The sequence below is a fragment of the Macaca mulatta genome, chromosome 4 (genome assembly GCF_049350105.2).
Source record: "Macaca mulatta isolate MMU2019108-1 chromosome 4, T2T-MMU8v2.0, whole genome shotgun sequence".
NCBI classification, from domain to species: domain Eukaryota; kingdom Metazoa; phylum Chordata; class Mammalia; order Primates; family Cercopithecidae; genus Macaca; species Macaca mulatta.
Window position 1 is genome coordinate 65202131 of NC_133409.1, and position 17652 is coordinate 65219782.

The following is a 17652-nucleotide window of genomic DNA, read 5'->3' on the forward strand; positions in this document are numbered from 1 at the left end:
ATCCTTCCTCTCATTTAGATAACCTTATTCTCTTTCTGTTAACTTTTTACTCACTTTTGAATCAGTCAATATTTTTCCTACCCATCACAGACAAGAGCCGAACTGCTTAGAATGTAATCTCACCTTCCTCCACGGAGTGCTCTGTAATTCCATGCACTTGTGACAAGGCCTCCAGGCTCTATGAATTTTTCCACTGTTCCAGGACCCTATCTCAGAAAAACAGCATGCACAGATCCTCAGAAGGTTTGGATAGAAAATAAATCCTGGAGAATGTCAGTGAAAATGGCAGAGTAACAACTCCAAAAATTAGTAACTCCATAAAAGCAATGAAAAACCTGGCAAAAAAAATATGACAGTCAACTTTTTCAGAACTCTGGAAGCTTACAAAAGTCTGCAACAACTGAGGATTGTTTGTTCAAGGAAAAAAACAGTTGGATTTCTGTAAGAGTAGGAAACTTTATGACATTTTAACTTGTCCCATTCCTCAGCTCACCAGTAGCTTTGGGGGAAAAAAAAAAAAAAAAACAGCCAATATTCCTGACACATATTGGCAGATGCCAGAAAAAGTAAAATGGAGTTGGATTTATTTCAAGGTCTTATTCCCAAAGACTTATCATTATTTGACTTGTTTGATAATTTCCTGGAAGACTGCACTTACAAAGCTGAATGAAAACTACTGATTGTGCAGAGCTTTCTCCACAAAATGGTAGATAGTCTGAGATTATGCAGTCTGAGGATATAGAATGAAGAAAAAGGAAGAGATCTTCAGAGACTTGTGGGACACCATCACACACACCAGCATATACATAATGGGAACTCCAGAAGGAGAAGAAAAAGAGAAAGCAGCAGAAAGTCTATTTGAACTAATAATGGCTGAAAATGTCCAGATTTGATGGGAAACATTAATTGGCACATTCAAGAAGTTAAACAAACTCCAAATGGGACAAATTCAAAGAGACCCAGAACTAGACACCTCATAATTAAACTCTCTAAAGAGAAAGACAAGGAATCTCAAAAGCAGAAGGGGAAAAGTGGCTCATCACATACAAGGGATTCTCAATAATATTAACAGCAAATTTTTACATCAACATCTAGGGAGACTAGAAGCCAGTGAGAAGACATATTCAAAGAACTGCAAATAAAATTATCAACCAAGAATTTTCTATCCGGAAAAGCTGTCCTTCAAAAATAAAGGAGAAATTAAGATAATCCAGGAAAACAACTGAAAATATTTTTCAATTTGTTTAGAAAACAAACCTAAGCAGTTTGTTTTGAAAACAAACCTGCCCTACAAAAGTACTAGAGGAAGGTCTTCCAGCTAAAAAAAAAAAAAAGACACTAGGCAGTAACTTGAATCTACACGAAGAAATAAAGTGCACCAGTAAAACTACATAGATAAATGTGAAAGTCGATGTAAATGTATTTTTTCCTTATAACTTTTTGTATTCTCCTATCTGATTTAAAAGACAACAGCTTAAAGCAATGATCATAAGTCTGTGTTGATGGCTCAATACGTGTAAAGATGAAATTTGTAATAACAACATAAAGGGAGACAAAAATATGTGAACAAAGTTTTTGTACACTATTGAAATTAAATTGGTATTAATTCAAACTAGATTATTATAAATTAAGATTTTAATTATAATCCCCAAGCAACCACTAAGAAACTAACCCCCAAATCTATACAAACAAACAAAAAACAAGGGAATTAAAATGGTACAGCAGTAAACAGTAGTGGAGGAATTGAGAAATAAAAAAAGACAAGATGTAGTGTATAAGAAATAATAAAAAGACAGACATAAATCCTATCTTATTAATAATTATTTTAAATGTAAGTTAAATAAACTCTCAAGTTAAAAGGCAGAGAATGGCTGAATGGCCAACAAACACATGACCTAATTATATGCTCTCTGTAAACAACACGCTTCAGTTTCAAAAATGCAAATAGTTTGAGAGCAAAAATATGGAAAAAACAATACCATAAAAAGAATAGCCAGAAGAGACTTGGAGTGGCTATACTAATACCAGACAAAATAGGGTCTAAAATGAAAAATGATAATAGAGACAAAAAAGGATACTTTAAAATAGTAAAAGAGTACTTCATCAAGCAATATAGCAATTATAAACATACATAAACCTAACAACAGAATTCAAAATATTTACATGAAGCAAAAACTGACAGAACTGAAAGAAGAAATAGACAATTCAATAATAATAGTTGGAAACTTTAATACTGCAATTTTAATAATAAGTAGACAAACTAAACAGAAAATTAGCAAGGAAATAGAAGGCTTGAAGAACTCTGTAAACTAATTTGACCTAACAGATACCTATAGAATACTCCACTCAACAACAGCAGAATACACATTCTTTTCAAGAGCACATGGAACATTCTGCAATATAGACCATATAGAAATCAATAAATCAAGTCTAAGTAAAAGTAAAACTATAGAAATCATACAAATATATTTTCTGGTCACAATAGAAAGGAAGTAGAAAGCAATAAGAAATAAATTGGAAAATTTCACAAATATGTGAAAATTAGACATCATACTCTCTTAACCAATGGATCAGAGAAGAAATCACAAGAGAAATCACAGAATTCATTCTGGTGTTTTAAAAACACCAGAGAATGCAGTAAAAGTAGTGTTGAGAGAAATATATAGCTACAAATGCTTGTATTGCAAAGACGTAAGATCACAAATCAGCAGCTTATCTTCCATCTTAAAAAACTAGAAAACTAGAAAAAGAAAAGATAACTGTGTCTAAACCAATCAGAGGTAAGGGAATAATAAAGATTAGAGCAGAGGTAAATGAATTCCATATTGTATTACAAGTACTAGCTAACACAGTTATGCAATAAATGAAATAAATGGCATCCATATTGGAAATAAATTGTATAGTGGTGATGGTTACACAGTCTTATAAATGTACCAAGCCCACGGGCTTATCCACATCAATGGTGAGTGTACTGTATATGAATTATATGTAGATTTTATGAAAAGGAGTCAGACTTTTATAAAAATCGGTGTGTTTAAAAAAATACAAATCTATTAGCTTAACCATGTTTCCCTGAGTTGATTTCCTTGTGCCCTGTGAAACTATTTTATTGTTATATTATGACTCATCATTTTTTATTTTTATGTCTCTCTAGCTTATGGTGAAAGACATGAGGAGTTAATTACCTTAGGAAGCCCAGACTCCCACACTATTAGTGAGGGACAAAAATCTTCAGTAACTTCCAAAATAACAAGGAAAGGCAAAGAAAAGTCTTCTGAGAAAGAAAAGACAGCCAAAGAAAAACAAGCACCTCGCTTTGAGCCTCAGGTGGGTGTGGAATTTTTTTTTTTATTTGAGTTACTTAATGATTTTAGGTTCATTGGATTCTTATTTGCCTATCTCATCTGAGGACAAAAATGTGAAACATCCTTTCTCCCTGATTCCAGAAACCATCTAGATACCTTGAGGACATTCCTTGGACACCTTCCCCAAGCTCCCTTTTCTAGTTCAGTATCAAAAACCATCACTTTAGTATGTAGAACAGCCTTCATGGCACTTGGATTTCTAAGATAAACATGATTCAGTACCAACCCTAAAAGAATTCACAGTCTAATAATGGAGGAGACTGAAGGTAAACTGAGAATTATAATGTTGAATGTTGTATGTGCAGTCGTAGAAAGGATAGGTTCTAATACAGCCCCTTCCAGAAGGAACTGAGTTCTGAACCGAGTTAATAAGTAAAGACATGATGAGACGAAAACTCAATCTGGTTTTTTGAAGCATTGAAGTATGAGAGATAAGGCTGGAGGGGTCAGTAAGGGTCAGTAAAGGTCAGCTGGAAAAGGGCATTAAAGCTTCATTGGAAGGCTGGGACTTTCTTTACAGTCCAGAGGTTATGAGTCTAAACTCCTTCAGGGCCAGTTAGAAAATTCCAATGATTAGGAGTAAGGAAGAGGATGTGGATGGCAAACTTGAGGAGTGCAAGCACAGGCCTGAAGATTTTCAAGTTATCTAAAAACAGTGCACTCTAAACAAAATACTTAGGAGTACAAAATCTTCCCACCATTTATGCCTAGGTTAAGAAGGACTGTATCTTGAGGTACTTAAGAAACACATTAACATGATCAGATTTACATTTCAGATACCCTCGTGGCTTTTAAGGGTGTGGACTTAAAGGAGAAAAGACTGCAGAGGAAGAATTCAAGAAAATACTTCAGTAATCTAAGCAAAAGAGTGCAAAGTGTGTCAGGAACAGGAAAAAAGAAAGGAAAGATGGGACAGATCAAGAACTATCTAGAAAACAGAAAGTGGTGTGCAGTTATTAATCCAAAGTGGGTGTTAAAGAACAAGAAGGAATAAAGTATATCTCTCAGGTTTCCAGCAGGACTAGCTAAGTAAGATGTCAATACCATTAGGAAAATAGACAATAAAAGAAAATTAGCAAATAAGAAGAGATGATGACTTGTTGTTTCAGACTCCAGGAATGGTTCCTAAAGATTTCAAAGATTTTATTTCTTAGCTGAAGTCTACCCTGAAGTAGATAAGATTAACCCAATCCATAGATTCCTATAAGACCTCCCTTAGTACCTTCACAGTGCTCCCTTTCCTAATCAAATCTTGATCCCAGAAAAGTCTCTGATAAATTTATCTATTAAGAAATTTAAAAAATAATAAAAGCTAATGTACCCTGTGTTAAAAGGAGGAAATAAAATAATTTCCGATTGTGAAAGTCAGTTCTCACCAGAATATTAGGGAAATATTGTAGAAAACAAGGTCATTTTGGTAACACTGAAATCAAACTGCAGGTGGAAACTGTATTCAGTGGTTATATCAATCCACTCTTCCCAACTGCATTATTTATCAGTGATAATTGACATAGTCTCAACCTTATGTAAAGTTCTATGTAACCACATTAGTTTCAAGCCTCTGTTCCCAGCCTAAGGTCCATTCCATGCAGGTGATCCCATGAGACATTAAAATGTTGTTAATTTTCATAACGAATATATAGCAAGTATATACAGACCTGGAAATGATCAGCTATCCTGCTCTCATTTTTGTGAAGAGATGCTATGAGTGAACACAGTTACAATTTATAATTTAATGTGTACAGCTTTTAAGTAAAATTTGCATACATGAAATGCACTAATCACAGTTGTAACATTCAGTGAGTTTTGATCAATGTATTCACCATGTAATCCATGCCCCTATCAAGATATAAATTATAGATTATTTCCATAAGCTCGGGAATTATCTCAAACTTCTTTGCATTCCATTTTCTAATTCTCACACCTCATCTCTTGGTAACACCTGATCTTTCAGTCACCATAGATTAGTCTTGCCTAAATTGCTCTGGAATTTTATACAAATGACATACAAGATGATGTACCCTTTTGTGCTTAACTTCTTTATCAAAGTATAATATCTGTCTGTGGTGTATATCAGTAGTTTATTACTTTTTAATATTAAGCAGAACCCAATTATATGACTATATTACAATTTGTTTATCCATTCCTTGATTGATAGACATATATGTTGGCTTTTTGTGTGTATTATGAATAAGACTGCAATGAACATTTTTGTACAAGTCTTTTGTGAATATATGTTTTCATTTATCTCCAGTAAATACCTAATAGTGAAATTATGTATCATAAGGTAAAATATAGACCCTCTTGAAAGGAGGAAAGCATGCAACCCACAGGTTTTTATTTTATTTTATCAGATATCCACTGTTCACCCTCAACAAGAAGACCCAAATAAGCCCTACTGGATTTTGAGGTTGGTCACTGAACACAGTGAATCAGAATTATTTGAAGTGAAAAAGGATACAGAACGGGCAGATGAAATCCGAGCCATGAAACAGGCATGGGAGACAGCTGAGCCAGGAAGAGCAATCAAGGTCATCTGACTTCGAAAAGCTGTCATCTTTTACTTTTCTTCCTTAGGCATGCTCTGAAAAAAATAGTCATGCTGATAACAACCATGTAGCCTGTCATTTAGTAATGGTATCTGAAATTTTATCAGACAGATATTGAATAACCACATTGTAAAATGTTACCCCCTGATTACCCAAAGGACTTGCAAAAACAAAGCACATTGTGGTACCAATTATAGGCCCACACTATGGGTTACCTCATTCTTTCACACAGCCCTGGCTATCTGCATGTCTGCTCTTAACACCCCCAAGTAAGAAAGCATTCAAATGTTTAATATGTGATTTACTACACTTTGCACAGCCTTAGATGGATTAAAAACCATGCGCTGCCCCCTTGTGGAATATACACACCTAGTCTCTGATCTATCTCCTGTAAAAGTGATTGCCACAGTGACACTTACCATGTAAAGGCTTGGTGTCACAATTCAGGGGGCTTGGTGTCACAATTCAGGGTTATTGGGGCAGATGAAAAAGATTCAGGAACCGCTGCATCTAAGATAGTACGCCCAGAAACGTATTCTTTTTAGGGCTGCTTCTTCATCTATTCTCAAAAATAACTGTCAAAATCATGGATGATTCAGAATTTGAGTTTATCTGATAATGAAGAAGAGCTGGCCTGCTTCATTTAGAATGCCCTATTTAATTCACATTTTCCTGTTTCGTTTTTGATTGAATACCATTAATATGTATTACCTGTACTGGTTGTTGCTTTTGAAGAGCTTTTAAAAAGCTGCTCATGTTTGTTCTTTAGGCTTCTCAGGCTCGTCTGCATTACCTTAGCGGGTTCATTAAGAAAACATCTGATGCTGAGAGTCCACCTATATCTGAAAGCCAAACTAAACCAAAGGAAGAAGGTCAGTGGATCCTGCCCCAGCTGCCTCAGAGCACAGTGCTGTGACTGACACTTCTTAAAAAATTATCAGTGGGTTGTGCTTGGTAAAAAGGAGACATTTCAGAACCTCATTCCTTGAGGATCATAAAAAGTTGCACAATTTCAGATAACTATATGAACAGTGCTTCAATTTTCAAATCACTTTCACACATTTTCCCATTTAAGTCCTACATCTCTCCCATCACACACATTGTGCAAGGAGATGTGATTTTCTCCACTTAACAAATGATAAAACCAGAAAGAATGATGCAACCTATTTAGAAAGTAGCAGTATAAAACTTGAAGGTAGGTTTATTACTATAAATCTGGCACCTTTCTAATAATAATAATAATAAACAATAACAAAAAGAAGTCATACATCAACCCATTTAAGCATATATTATAATATTATTCCGATTTATCAATAAGCACACAGGCACCAGAGACCATCAGTAATATTCTAAGTTCAGAGCCAGAGACAGAATTGGCCTGCAGACAGGCCCTTCATAATACCAATGTCTTCTCACAGCCACTTGACCGATTGCATTATCGCCACACTGAGGTGTCCATGGAGGCAGAAGGCATTCACATCCCAAATCATGCTTTTCCATTTGTGTATATTCAGGAATGTAATTCAATAATTGTTATAAAAATAGTACCTATTAACTTTTCATATGAACAGTGTGAATAGCAAATACCATCCTAATTCTGTTATCCTGGGATAGGCAAAGCATTTTACATATATTAGCTCACTTTAACCTATAGCAACTATGAGGTATGTATTACTTACTCTTGTCATCTTAGAGATAGACCAAAGCTCAGAGAGCTACCTTATCCTTCCTAAGTCATCCATCTCAAAAGTGATGAAGTTGGGATTTGAAATATTTCTAACTCCTCAAGTACTCACTCCTCTACTAGAGTCTAATGTAATGCTAGGAAAACAAAGGTGAATAGGATTCAGTTCTTGTCCTTTAGGCTATAGATTTATTACTTTTTTAAATGTTGTTTTAATGTATGTGTATAAAATATTACACTGAATACATTAAAAATGACCAAAAGACTTTATTCCAGACTACTGAAGTAGGGGAGAAAGGTTGAATTTAACTGTAGATACAACAGGAACAAGTGGGGATTTAAAACCAACGGTACAGGTGAGGGAGTAGTTGGTAAATTACTAAGAGGAACTTGGTTAGACGTCAAGGGTCAGGAAAGAGGAACTTGATTAGGTATCAAGGGTGGAAGCATTCTGGATAAACTGACTTAGCAGGATTTTTTGCTAAAACTGGGGTCACCAGGCCAAGGACAAGGCCTACTTGAGAACAGGGCTCAGAGAGCCTGACCCTGTCATAGAACACACATACAATAAAAGCCACCAATTGTAACTGTACGGCTTGATTAATTTTTGCATGTGAATACTCAGTAGCCACTGTTTAGATCAAGATTAGACTTACCACATACTGAAAGTCCTGCTCATTTGTTTCCAAGTCATTTCCTCCCTCAAGGTAACAACTAGTTTGACCCCCATCACCATTAAATAATTTTGCCTATTCTTGAATTTCAATTTAGACTCAAATGTACCCTGTATGTCTCACTATTTAGTTATTTTATTTCTTACTGTGCCTGGAATAGTAAGCTACATTTTATAAGAAATTTGTCGATGTTATGTAAGTTCAACTTACTGGAATAAGTTTCCTTTTTACCTCTTTTTTTTCCCTCCTCAATCTCCTCAAGTCTTGCTCTAGGGATACATCAACTTTAATAATATTTTTAAGAAATCGACGTTTGACTACTGCATATCTGCCTTTTATTTCAACATTTCTTCATGCCCTTAAGTACTTTCCTATCACCACCTTTCATTCAATGCAAAACATAACATGAATTTGGTCACCCACAACTGATAAATAGGAAAACAATGTCTATATATAATGTGGAAATTGTGGTAGGTTTTACATAGTTTTTCCTAGGCTAGGGATCTGTAACACTGAATAGACTCAGAGTATCAAGAAAAAATTTCCTAGCTTTACGACGTCACAAGAAAGAGCTCTGTTCAGCTCTATTTTAAGACAATTTTAAATAAAGGTCTATCCATTATGAACCATTGTGAGCATAGGGCTAGTTGTACTTCCTGCAGGGCCCACCTTCACAGCAACCCCAATAATTCAAATATCCCATTTCCATTTATGTTGTCTCAACTTCTAAAAGCCTCTATTATATGACATTTTAATACATGGAGGCAGTTTCCAGACACACTTTCTGCCTGGGTCAGTCTTCTAGGGTGACAGTTTTGCTAGTGCTCTGGTTAGAAGTTATAGAGCTTTTGAGTCATCTGCTCTAAATCTGTGCTCCCATCATCAAGCCCTGTTACTCTTTGCATGTGATTTCATGGAATGCAAGCTTTTTCAGTAATGCACATGTCTTGTTGTAGTAGAAACAGCTGCAAGTGGTGTAAAAGAGCCAAACTCAAAGAATTCTGCAGGCTCAGAGAGCAAGGAGATGACACAAACAGGATCAGGGAGTGTGGCGTGGAAGAAGTGGCAATTGACCAAGAGCTTGAGGGATGTGGCAAAATCCACGAGTAGCGAAAGTGGAGGAGCATCTTCACCGGGGAAGGAAGAGCGCGAGCAGAGCACACGGAAGGAAAACATTAGTAAGTATTGCTGTCATTGGTAAGATAAACATGTATTTTCAAATAAAAATTGTGGAAAGGATTTTAACTTAAACATAAGTGACGGCTAGGGCTATAAAAGTAGAAAAGATATCTTTTCAATTTGTAGATTTTCATTTTACTTAACAGTTGGGAATTTGCTCAAGGACCTGATTACAAAATATTAACCAAAAGATAAAAGCTGGCAAAAGCCCCCCGACACACACAAATTTGCAAGTATATTTTTTTCTGTATATAGGCTTTCTGTGTCTACAAATGCTAAAAATAAAATGCCAACATTTACACATACACTTGTCATTAAACACAGATTTTTTTGTGTTATCTGTAGCATGCTACATGATAGATTTCCTTTTTACCTTTAATAACAAATTTTAAGAATGTAGTTTTTTAAATGCTGAAAATGAGCAATTTTCAGTGGTGCACAAATCACCCTGACTTGATTCATTTCTATGTGGATTCATATCTGTTCACTAAACTGAACTAAATCCCTGATCAAAGGAAAATGTCTTTCCACACTCCTAGTTTCCATGAATTCCTAAGCAACTCCTCAACTCCTCCTGTCTTAAAGGGAACAAAATGTCCTGTTAATGCATTTGGAGAGAATAAATGAGGCTCTTCCTTCAGGTGTGAGCACTACCTAGACTGTGCTGGAACAGTCAGTCAGCTTCAGGTGATCATGGCCCATTTGTCTCTCACATCAAGCCACATCCTCCGGTTAAACCTGGATCAATAGTATAATCTTACTTTCTATTTTTCTACGTGTTTTGAACCCAGGCAGCAAAGAAGGAAGTCTTAATAAGAAGTATTCTCAGAAAAGCCAACAATGGTTCTTTTCTCAAAATTGCTAAACCATTCTGAGAATTTTAAAATTAAGAAGTGTTTAAAGCTAAAGCATGTCCTTAAGTGATTTCCATACTAAGAGGAAAATTCCAAAATTCAAAGGAATCTTTTACTATACTAACAGGAGATTCTGATATTTTTTAAGCAATATATTGAAAGTATATGCCCATTCAATAGGTAATAGCTCACATGATGGTAGCAGTAAAACTTATTAGAACACATTCCATTTAATATTAATATTTAATTTGTAGAGTAATCTTTCCATCTCTTATCTCACTTGAGATTACGTAAATTAGAGAAAGCATATATTGCTCTCTCCACTTCTAAAATGACAGGATTGGAAAAATGACTCACCCGAGAGCAGGAAACTGATGGAGTTTGGGTAGAACTTGGATTTAAACCCAGCTCTTTGGTCTCCATCTATTATGATCTCTAACTGAACACAAACTTTTCCCCATCCTTAGTTAATTTAAACATCTATAAAATAGAAAAATGTAGCTAAACCAATGCAACTTAAATTCTGATATCAAATTGCTTACTTATGTGCTAACAAAGTAATCCTTTTTGAAATTTTATTTTTAATTAGCAAATAATTATATATATTTATGGGGTACAATGGGATGTTTTGATACATGTATAGGTTATGGAATGATCAAATCAAACTAATAAATGTATTCATTACCTAAAATACTTATTAATTCCTTGTGGTGAGATCATTTAATATCCACTCTGTTAGCTATTTTGAAACATCCAATACACTGTTAGCTGTGTTCACCAAGCTGTGCAATAGAACACCAGAACCTATTCCTGCTAGCTAACTGAAACTAACTGTACCCTTTGACAAACATTTTCCCTTTCCTTGTCCACTACACTATGACCCCCCAGCCTCTGGTAACCACCATCCTAATATCTGTATGTTCAACATTTTAGATTCCACATATAAATGAGACCATGCCGTATTTGTCTCTCTGAGGCTGGCTTTTTTACTTAGCATCTTGTCCTCCAGGTTTGTCCATAATGTTGCAAATGACAGAATTTTCTGTTTGTTAAAGACTAAATAGTATTCCATTGTGTCTACATACCACATTTTGAAAAATCCATTCATCTATTGATGGGTACTTTGGTCATTTCCCTATGTTGGCTGTTGTGAATAATGTAATGCACATACAAGTACAGACACCTCTTTCACATACTTGTATTAATTCCTTTGGATATATACCCACAAGCAGGATTGCTGGATCATGTGGTAATTCTACTTTTAGTTTTTCAAATAATCTCCATACTGGTTTTTCAAATGGCTTGTAATTATTCCCAGTACCACCAAAGTGTACCTGAGTTCCCTTTTATCCACACTCTCACCAATGCTTGTTATCTCTCATCTTTTTTATAACAGCCAATGTAACAGGTATGAGGTAGTATCTCATTGTGGTTTTAATGTGCATTTTTCTGATGACTGGAGATGTTGATCATCTTTTTATATATGTGTTGGTCATTTGTATCTCTTCTTTTGAGTAATATCTATTCAGGTTCTTTACCCATTTTTTAATCTAGTTATTTGCTTTCTTATTATTGAGTAGCTTAAGTTCCTTGTATATATTGAATATTAGCCTCTTCTCCAATGCATGATTTCTGAATATTTTAACTCAACCCATGGGTTGACTCATCACTTTTCATTGTTTCGTTTGTACAGCAAAGGTTTTTAGTTTGGTACAGCCCCACTTGTCTATTTTTACTTTTGTTTCTGTGTTCTTAGGATCATATTCAAAGAAAATATTGCCCACACTAATATCATGGATTGTTTCTCCTGTTTTTCTTCTAGTAGTTGTATAGTTTCTGGACTTATGTTTAAGTTTTTAATCTATTTTGAATTGATCTTTTTTGGTTTTTGTTTTATTTTTAGAGAGGTTGGAGTACAGTGGCTCAATCACGGCTCACTGCAGCCTCAACCTCCCAGGCTCAATTGATCTGCCCACCTCAGCCTCCTGAGTAGCTGAGACTATAAGCACATGCCACTATTTCTGGTGAATATTTTATTTTTTATAGAGATGAGGTCTCACTATGTTGCCCAGGCTAGTCTCAAATTCCTGGGCTCAAGGAATTCTCCAGCCTCAGCCTCCTAAAGTTCTGGGTTTACAGGCATGAGCCACCCTGGCCTGAGTTGATTCTTGCATAAAGGTCCATTTTACTTCTTTTGCATGTGAATATCAGGTTTTCCAAACACCATTTGTTGAAGAGATCTCCATTTCCCATTGTGTGTTCTGTTCCATTTGTTTTCAGTTTAGTTTTTATTTTGAGACAGGACCTTGCTCAGTCCCCCAAACTGGAGTTCAGTGGCACAGTAACAGCTCACTGCAGCCTCAACATCCTGGGCTCAAGCTATCCTCCCACCTTGGCCTTCCAAAGTGCTAGGATGACAGGCGTGAGCCACCACACTCAGCCTCTATTCCATCTGTTGATGTGTCTGTTTTTATGCCAGCACCATGTTGTTTTGATTAGTATAGCGTTGTAATGTATTTTGAAGTCTGGTGATGCCTCCCTCTTTGTTATTTTTGGTCCAGATGGCTTTGACTATATGGGGCCTTTGGGGGTTCCATACAAATTTTAGGAATGTTTTTGTCTACTTCTCTGGAGAACGACATTAGAATTTTGGTAGGGATTGCATTGAATATGTGGAATGCATTGACTGGTATGAACATTTTAACATTAATTCTTCCAGTCTATGAACACAGGATATTTTTCTATTTATTTATGTCACTTTCAATTTCTTTCATCAATATTTTCTCCAAGGCTGCACCAATCTCCACTCACGCAGTCTACACTGTGCTCTGAAACTAATAAGGTAATTTTTAAATTAAGAAAATTGACTGTAATCATGATTCATCAGTTTGCACCAGCCCAGGGGCAGTCACAGCATGGACTTTTTTTTTACCCAGAGTCCCAGACCAGTATTGTAAGGCATGGAAGTTCATACCCCAGTTTCAGCTCATCTGCTCCTAATTTATTCACACCTTTGGCCATCAGAGTCTTTGGACATGTGCAATAAAGTCTACGTAGTTGTGAACAGGTATACTTTTGCATAGAGAGGAGAAATAAGAACAGAGAGGAAAGATAAAAGTCAGCAGGAAAGGAGGACCTAGACCAAGCAGCCTATCTCCAAGCACAAAATGTCTGCAAGACATTTCTCAAACACTTGAAAACATTTATTATCATTTTAATGTTTGCATGCCACTGTGTCCAGAGTTGGTTCCTTCCAGTGGGTTCGTGGTCTCCCTGACTTCAAGAATGAAGCCACGGACCTTCGCAGTGAGTGTTACAGCTCTTAAAGATGTCATGGACCCAAAGAGTGAGTGGTAGCAAGGTTTATTGTGAAGAGCAAAAGAACAAAGCTTCCCCAGCGTGGAAGGGAACCCAAGTGGGTTGCTGCTGCTGGCTGGGGTGGCCAACTTTTATTCCCTTATTTGTCCCCTCCCATGTTCCCTTTCTGCCCTGTCAGAGTGCCCTTTTTTCAATCCTCCCTGCAATTGGCTACTTTTAGAATCCTGATGATTGGTGCATTTTACAGAGTGCTGATTGGTGCATTCTACAGAGTGCTGATTGGGGCATTTTACAAAGCACTGATTGGTGCATTTTACAATCCTCTTGCTAGCTACAGAGCACTGATTACTACGTTTTTACAGTGTGCCGATTGGTGCATTTTACAATACTCTTCTATGACAGAAAAGCTCTCCAAGTCCCCATTTGACCTAGGAAGTCCAGCTGGCTTCACCTCTCAATCCCCCCTCTAAACAGGACACCCCACCTGCTTTTGTGAATTGGGTGATGACTGCTCTAGCTACTTCCTGCTGTATGAGGACAAAGAAGGGGCCCTGCAGTTGTAGTGTCCTCCAGAGGGGAGCTCTCTAGGCCAGTCAAAGGTCCAGGGGTCCTCAGTAGAAGTTGTGAGTTGAGCTTATTTGGGGCTCCATTTGTAAAACCATCTGTAGTTTGATGGCCTTGATCCTGGAGGAAACAAATTTGACAAGGAGGTTAAAAATACAGGGCCTGAAGGTGAGTAATAGCAAGATGGCTGTCGCAGAAACTAGAAAGGGGAGAAGCCATGTCGCCCAACTCCAGAAGCTGGTATAAGAGTTTGAAAGATGTTGTCTGATTTCAGAAGCCTTTTCCTGTAAATGCCAGGCAGCGTTTCATACTATCCCTGACTGGTTAGTGTAAAAGCAACACTCCTCCCCTAAGAAGGTGCAAAGTCCTCTTTTCTCAGCAGCCAGGAGGTCTAGGCCTCGGCGGTTTTGGAGAGTCACTGCTGCCAAAGAGTCTATTTGGGATGGTAGAGTAAGCATGGATTTCATTATTTCTTGAAAACTGCCTGAGAAATTCTTTGAGAGTGTGTGGTAGTAGGATAATGAAGTAGATAGACTGGCTATTCTGGTTCCTGAAGCAGTGGCCATTCCTAACCCTATAAGTAGGGGTATTCGTTGTATGACCCTGCACTGACAGACTTGAGCTTTGAGGGGCACTGATAGGGTCTGATTTCCTGGGGCAATGTCAATGTTGGGACTTAGGAAGACTAAGGTACAGGTGCCTGTCCAGTTGGTAGGGAGGCAGATATAGGTTGAAGTTCCACATAAGAAGAATATGCCTTGGCTTGGTAGACAGAACTGGTTGTGTACGTTAAAAAGGTGTGTGAGTTTGTTGTTTTCATTTTCCCATACCTGTAGAGTACTTGCCAAGGCAACTCCGGTGAGTGACTGGAAAGGGGTGTTGGGAGCAAACTGAGTGGCTCTCTGTGTTCTATTTTCCCATTGGAGAAAAAAACATTTTGTATCTATTAGGAACTATTCAAGAGAGTGATTGAAAGAGGGGATGAGAAGGCATTCATTAGTGGTGGGGGTGCCGCTGCAGTGGGTCCAGGGGTGAATGTTCATACAGGGAGTATGTTTGCCATTACAAAACCCAGACTGTTTGTTAAGTAGGAAGGAGGTGATTATTTTTGGAGGCCCTGAGAAGCGGACAAGCCATCTGAATGGAGCTCTTTGGGTGAGCTGGAAGTTACTACTATGATCAGTTGGAGCTTGAAGTTGTAGGTGTAATTACACTGATGGGATAGTAGATGCCCCATGGGCAGACCTGATAACAGGTTGTGTTGTATGCATAAAGGGGCTTGGAAAGTTAAGATGGTATTCGTAGTCACAGGGCCGTGTATGGGCTTTTCATTGCTCATGTAGTAGGTGAGGTTAGAAATGTAAGAGCGTAAAAGCTGGATTGCGCATCCTGTTAGGGTATTCTTGGTCCTATCAGAGATGGGGAAGTCAGCTAATGATTGCATATTTAGAAGTTGGAAAGGGTCTTTTCCTTCATAATTGGGGTGGCAGGTTAAGTTAGTAAAGACGCAGGGTTTTTTTTGCGGGAACGGGAGTGGCAATGTAAGCAGTGGCTGATAGAGAGATACAAAGCCAACAGTCATTTGGCTGGGAAGGATTGGACTGGTTTAACAGAGAGTGGGCTAAGTTGAGAGTCTTGTAGAGGTAATTAGGAGCTAGTAGAAGGGGAGGGGCAACTATGTGGGGTATCCAAGGAAGCAGGAGGGATACATAGGCAAAGAGTAAGTAGGAAGGTAAAGAGAGTGCCCTGGAAGATGAGATCATTTTATCCAGTCTGAGTTAAAGGTAGGAGTAAATTGCTGTCAGAAGGAAGGAGGATAGAAAAAAAGGTTGACGTGATTAGGATTTCTGTCCTGGCAGAAGCTACAGTATATAGTCCTACTGCATAGAGTATGTATACTGCTTAATAATGTGAAGAAACAGTAAAAGAATGTCATTAAATGGGCAAGGAGAGGTGTTAAAGATTATATAGGTTTTCATTTATCTTTTTTAAGTAGGAAAAGGTTTTTCCTCAGGATCAGCTGTAGGAGCCTTTTTAGTCTGTGACGTTTCCTTCCAGAATAGGTGACGCGAGTCCTCCAACAGTTTGCAGGTGTATCAAAGCTGGTCTGGCTGATCTTGGGACTCCTGAACTGACGGTCCCGCAGGTTCGTCAGGGGATGTCCAAAGTTTAACTCTGGTGTGGTGAATCCAAGATTCCCCTCCTGCCACCTTAAATGCAGTGGGGGTAGAGAGGATTACCAAATATGGTCCTTCCCACAAGGAATCCATGGATGGGGAGGTAGAGGAGAGGGACTTGACCAACACTAGATCTCCCAGTTGGAACAACTCTGTTCCCTTGTCTCTTTGACATCCTTCAGGTAGGTTTTTAGGGTTTTGTTGATATTTTGCCAGAGAAGTTATATCCTTGACCAAGTTGGCCATTTCCTGATCAAGTAAGAGGTCATTTGTGAGAAAAGGTCATCCATACAGCATTTCATATGGACTGAGCTCCATTTTGTGAGGAGAATTTTGGATTCCCAACAAGGCCATGGGCAAGAGAGTAGGCCATGGGAGATGAGTTTCTTGTGTTAGTTTCCTTAAGTGCCCCTTGAGTGTTTAATTTGCCTTCTCAACCTTCCCTGAGGATTGTGGCCTCTAGACACAGTGAAGGTGATGTTGTATCCCTAGCGCCCTGGAAATACCCTGAGTTACTGTGGCTTTAAAAGCCAGATTGCCACTTTGTAAGCTTTAGGGAAGCCCAAATCTAGGAATTATTTCATGAATTAGGACTTTAACCACTTCCTGAGACTTCTCTGTCTTGCAGGGGAAGGCTTCTATCCAATTTATAAAGGTATCAGCACAGACCAACAAGTATTGAAATCCCCTTGACTTAGGCATATGGGTGAAGTCTAACTGCCAGTCCTCCCTGGGATAGTGACCTATTCTTTCTTCCCCCAGAGTGGCCTCATGATGTACCAAGGGATTATTCCTTTGGCACACCTCACAGGCTTTGACTACTTGTTGGATGGTCTGGAGGAGATTTGGCCCTGTAAATAGGGATTTGGTCATTTGATGAGTGTTCTCAATACCCATATGAAAGGTTTGGTGGAGGGCCTTAAGTATTTTCCACTGGCTGGCTTCAGATATGAGTACCTTTTCCTCTTCTGTCATTAACCACCCCAAGGGGAGAACACTATGCCCCCATGAAAGTCCCCATTCTGTTTTAATCAGGGAATACTGGGGCTTAATCTCTTGGAGAGGGTTGTTCCATGCCAAGGGTCCTTCCATAGGTATTTCTAATGGGAGATTCCACCTGGAAACAATTTTGGCCTCAGTGTCTGCCCGACGGTTTCCTTCTGCCTTTTCTCCTTCACCTTTTTGATGGCTTTGGCAATGTAAGACTGCCATCTCCTTGGGTTTTGCACTATGTGCAATAACTTCATGATTTCCTTGTGGTATTTAATGGGGGTTCTCCCAGAGGTTA

The 17652-nt window shown here is 37.9% G+C and overlaps 1 protein-coding gene across 1 annotated transcript in view; it reads left to right on the plus strand.

The window, feature by feature from the left end:
* Nucleotides 1–17652, plus strand: part of ADGB (androglobin) — a 235704-nt gene that overhangs the window by 198151 nt on the left and 19901 nt on the right. The window contains 4 exon segments of the mRNA NM_001193764.2: nucleotides 3155–3327; nucleotides 5720–5896; nucleotides 6684–6786; nucleotides 9229–9450. Coding sequence (NP_001180693.2) covers nucleotides 3155–3327; nucleotides 5720–5896; nucleotides 6684–6786; nucleotides 9229–9450 — 675 coding nt within the window.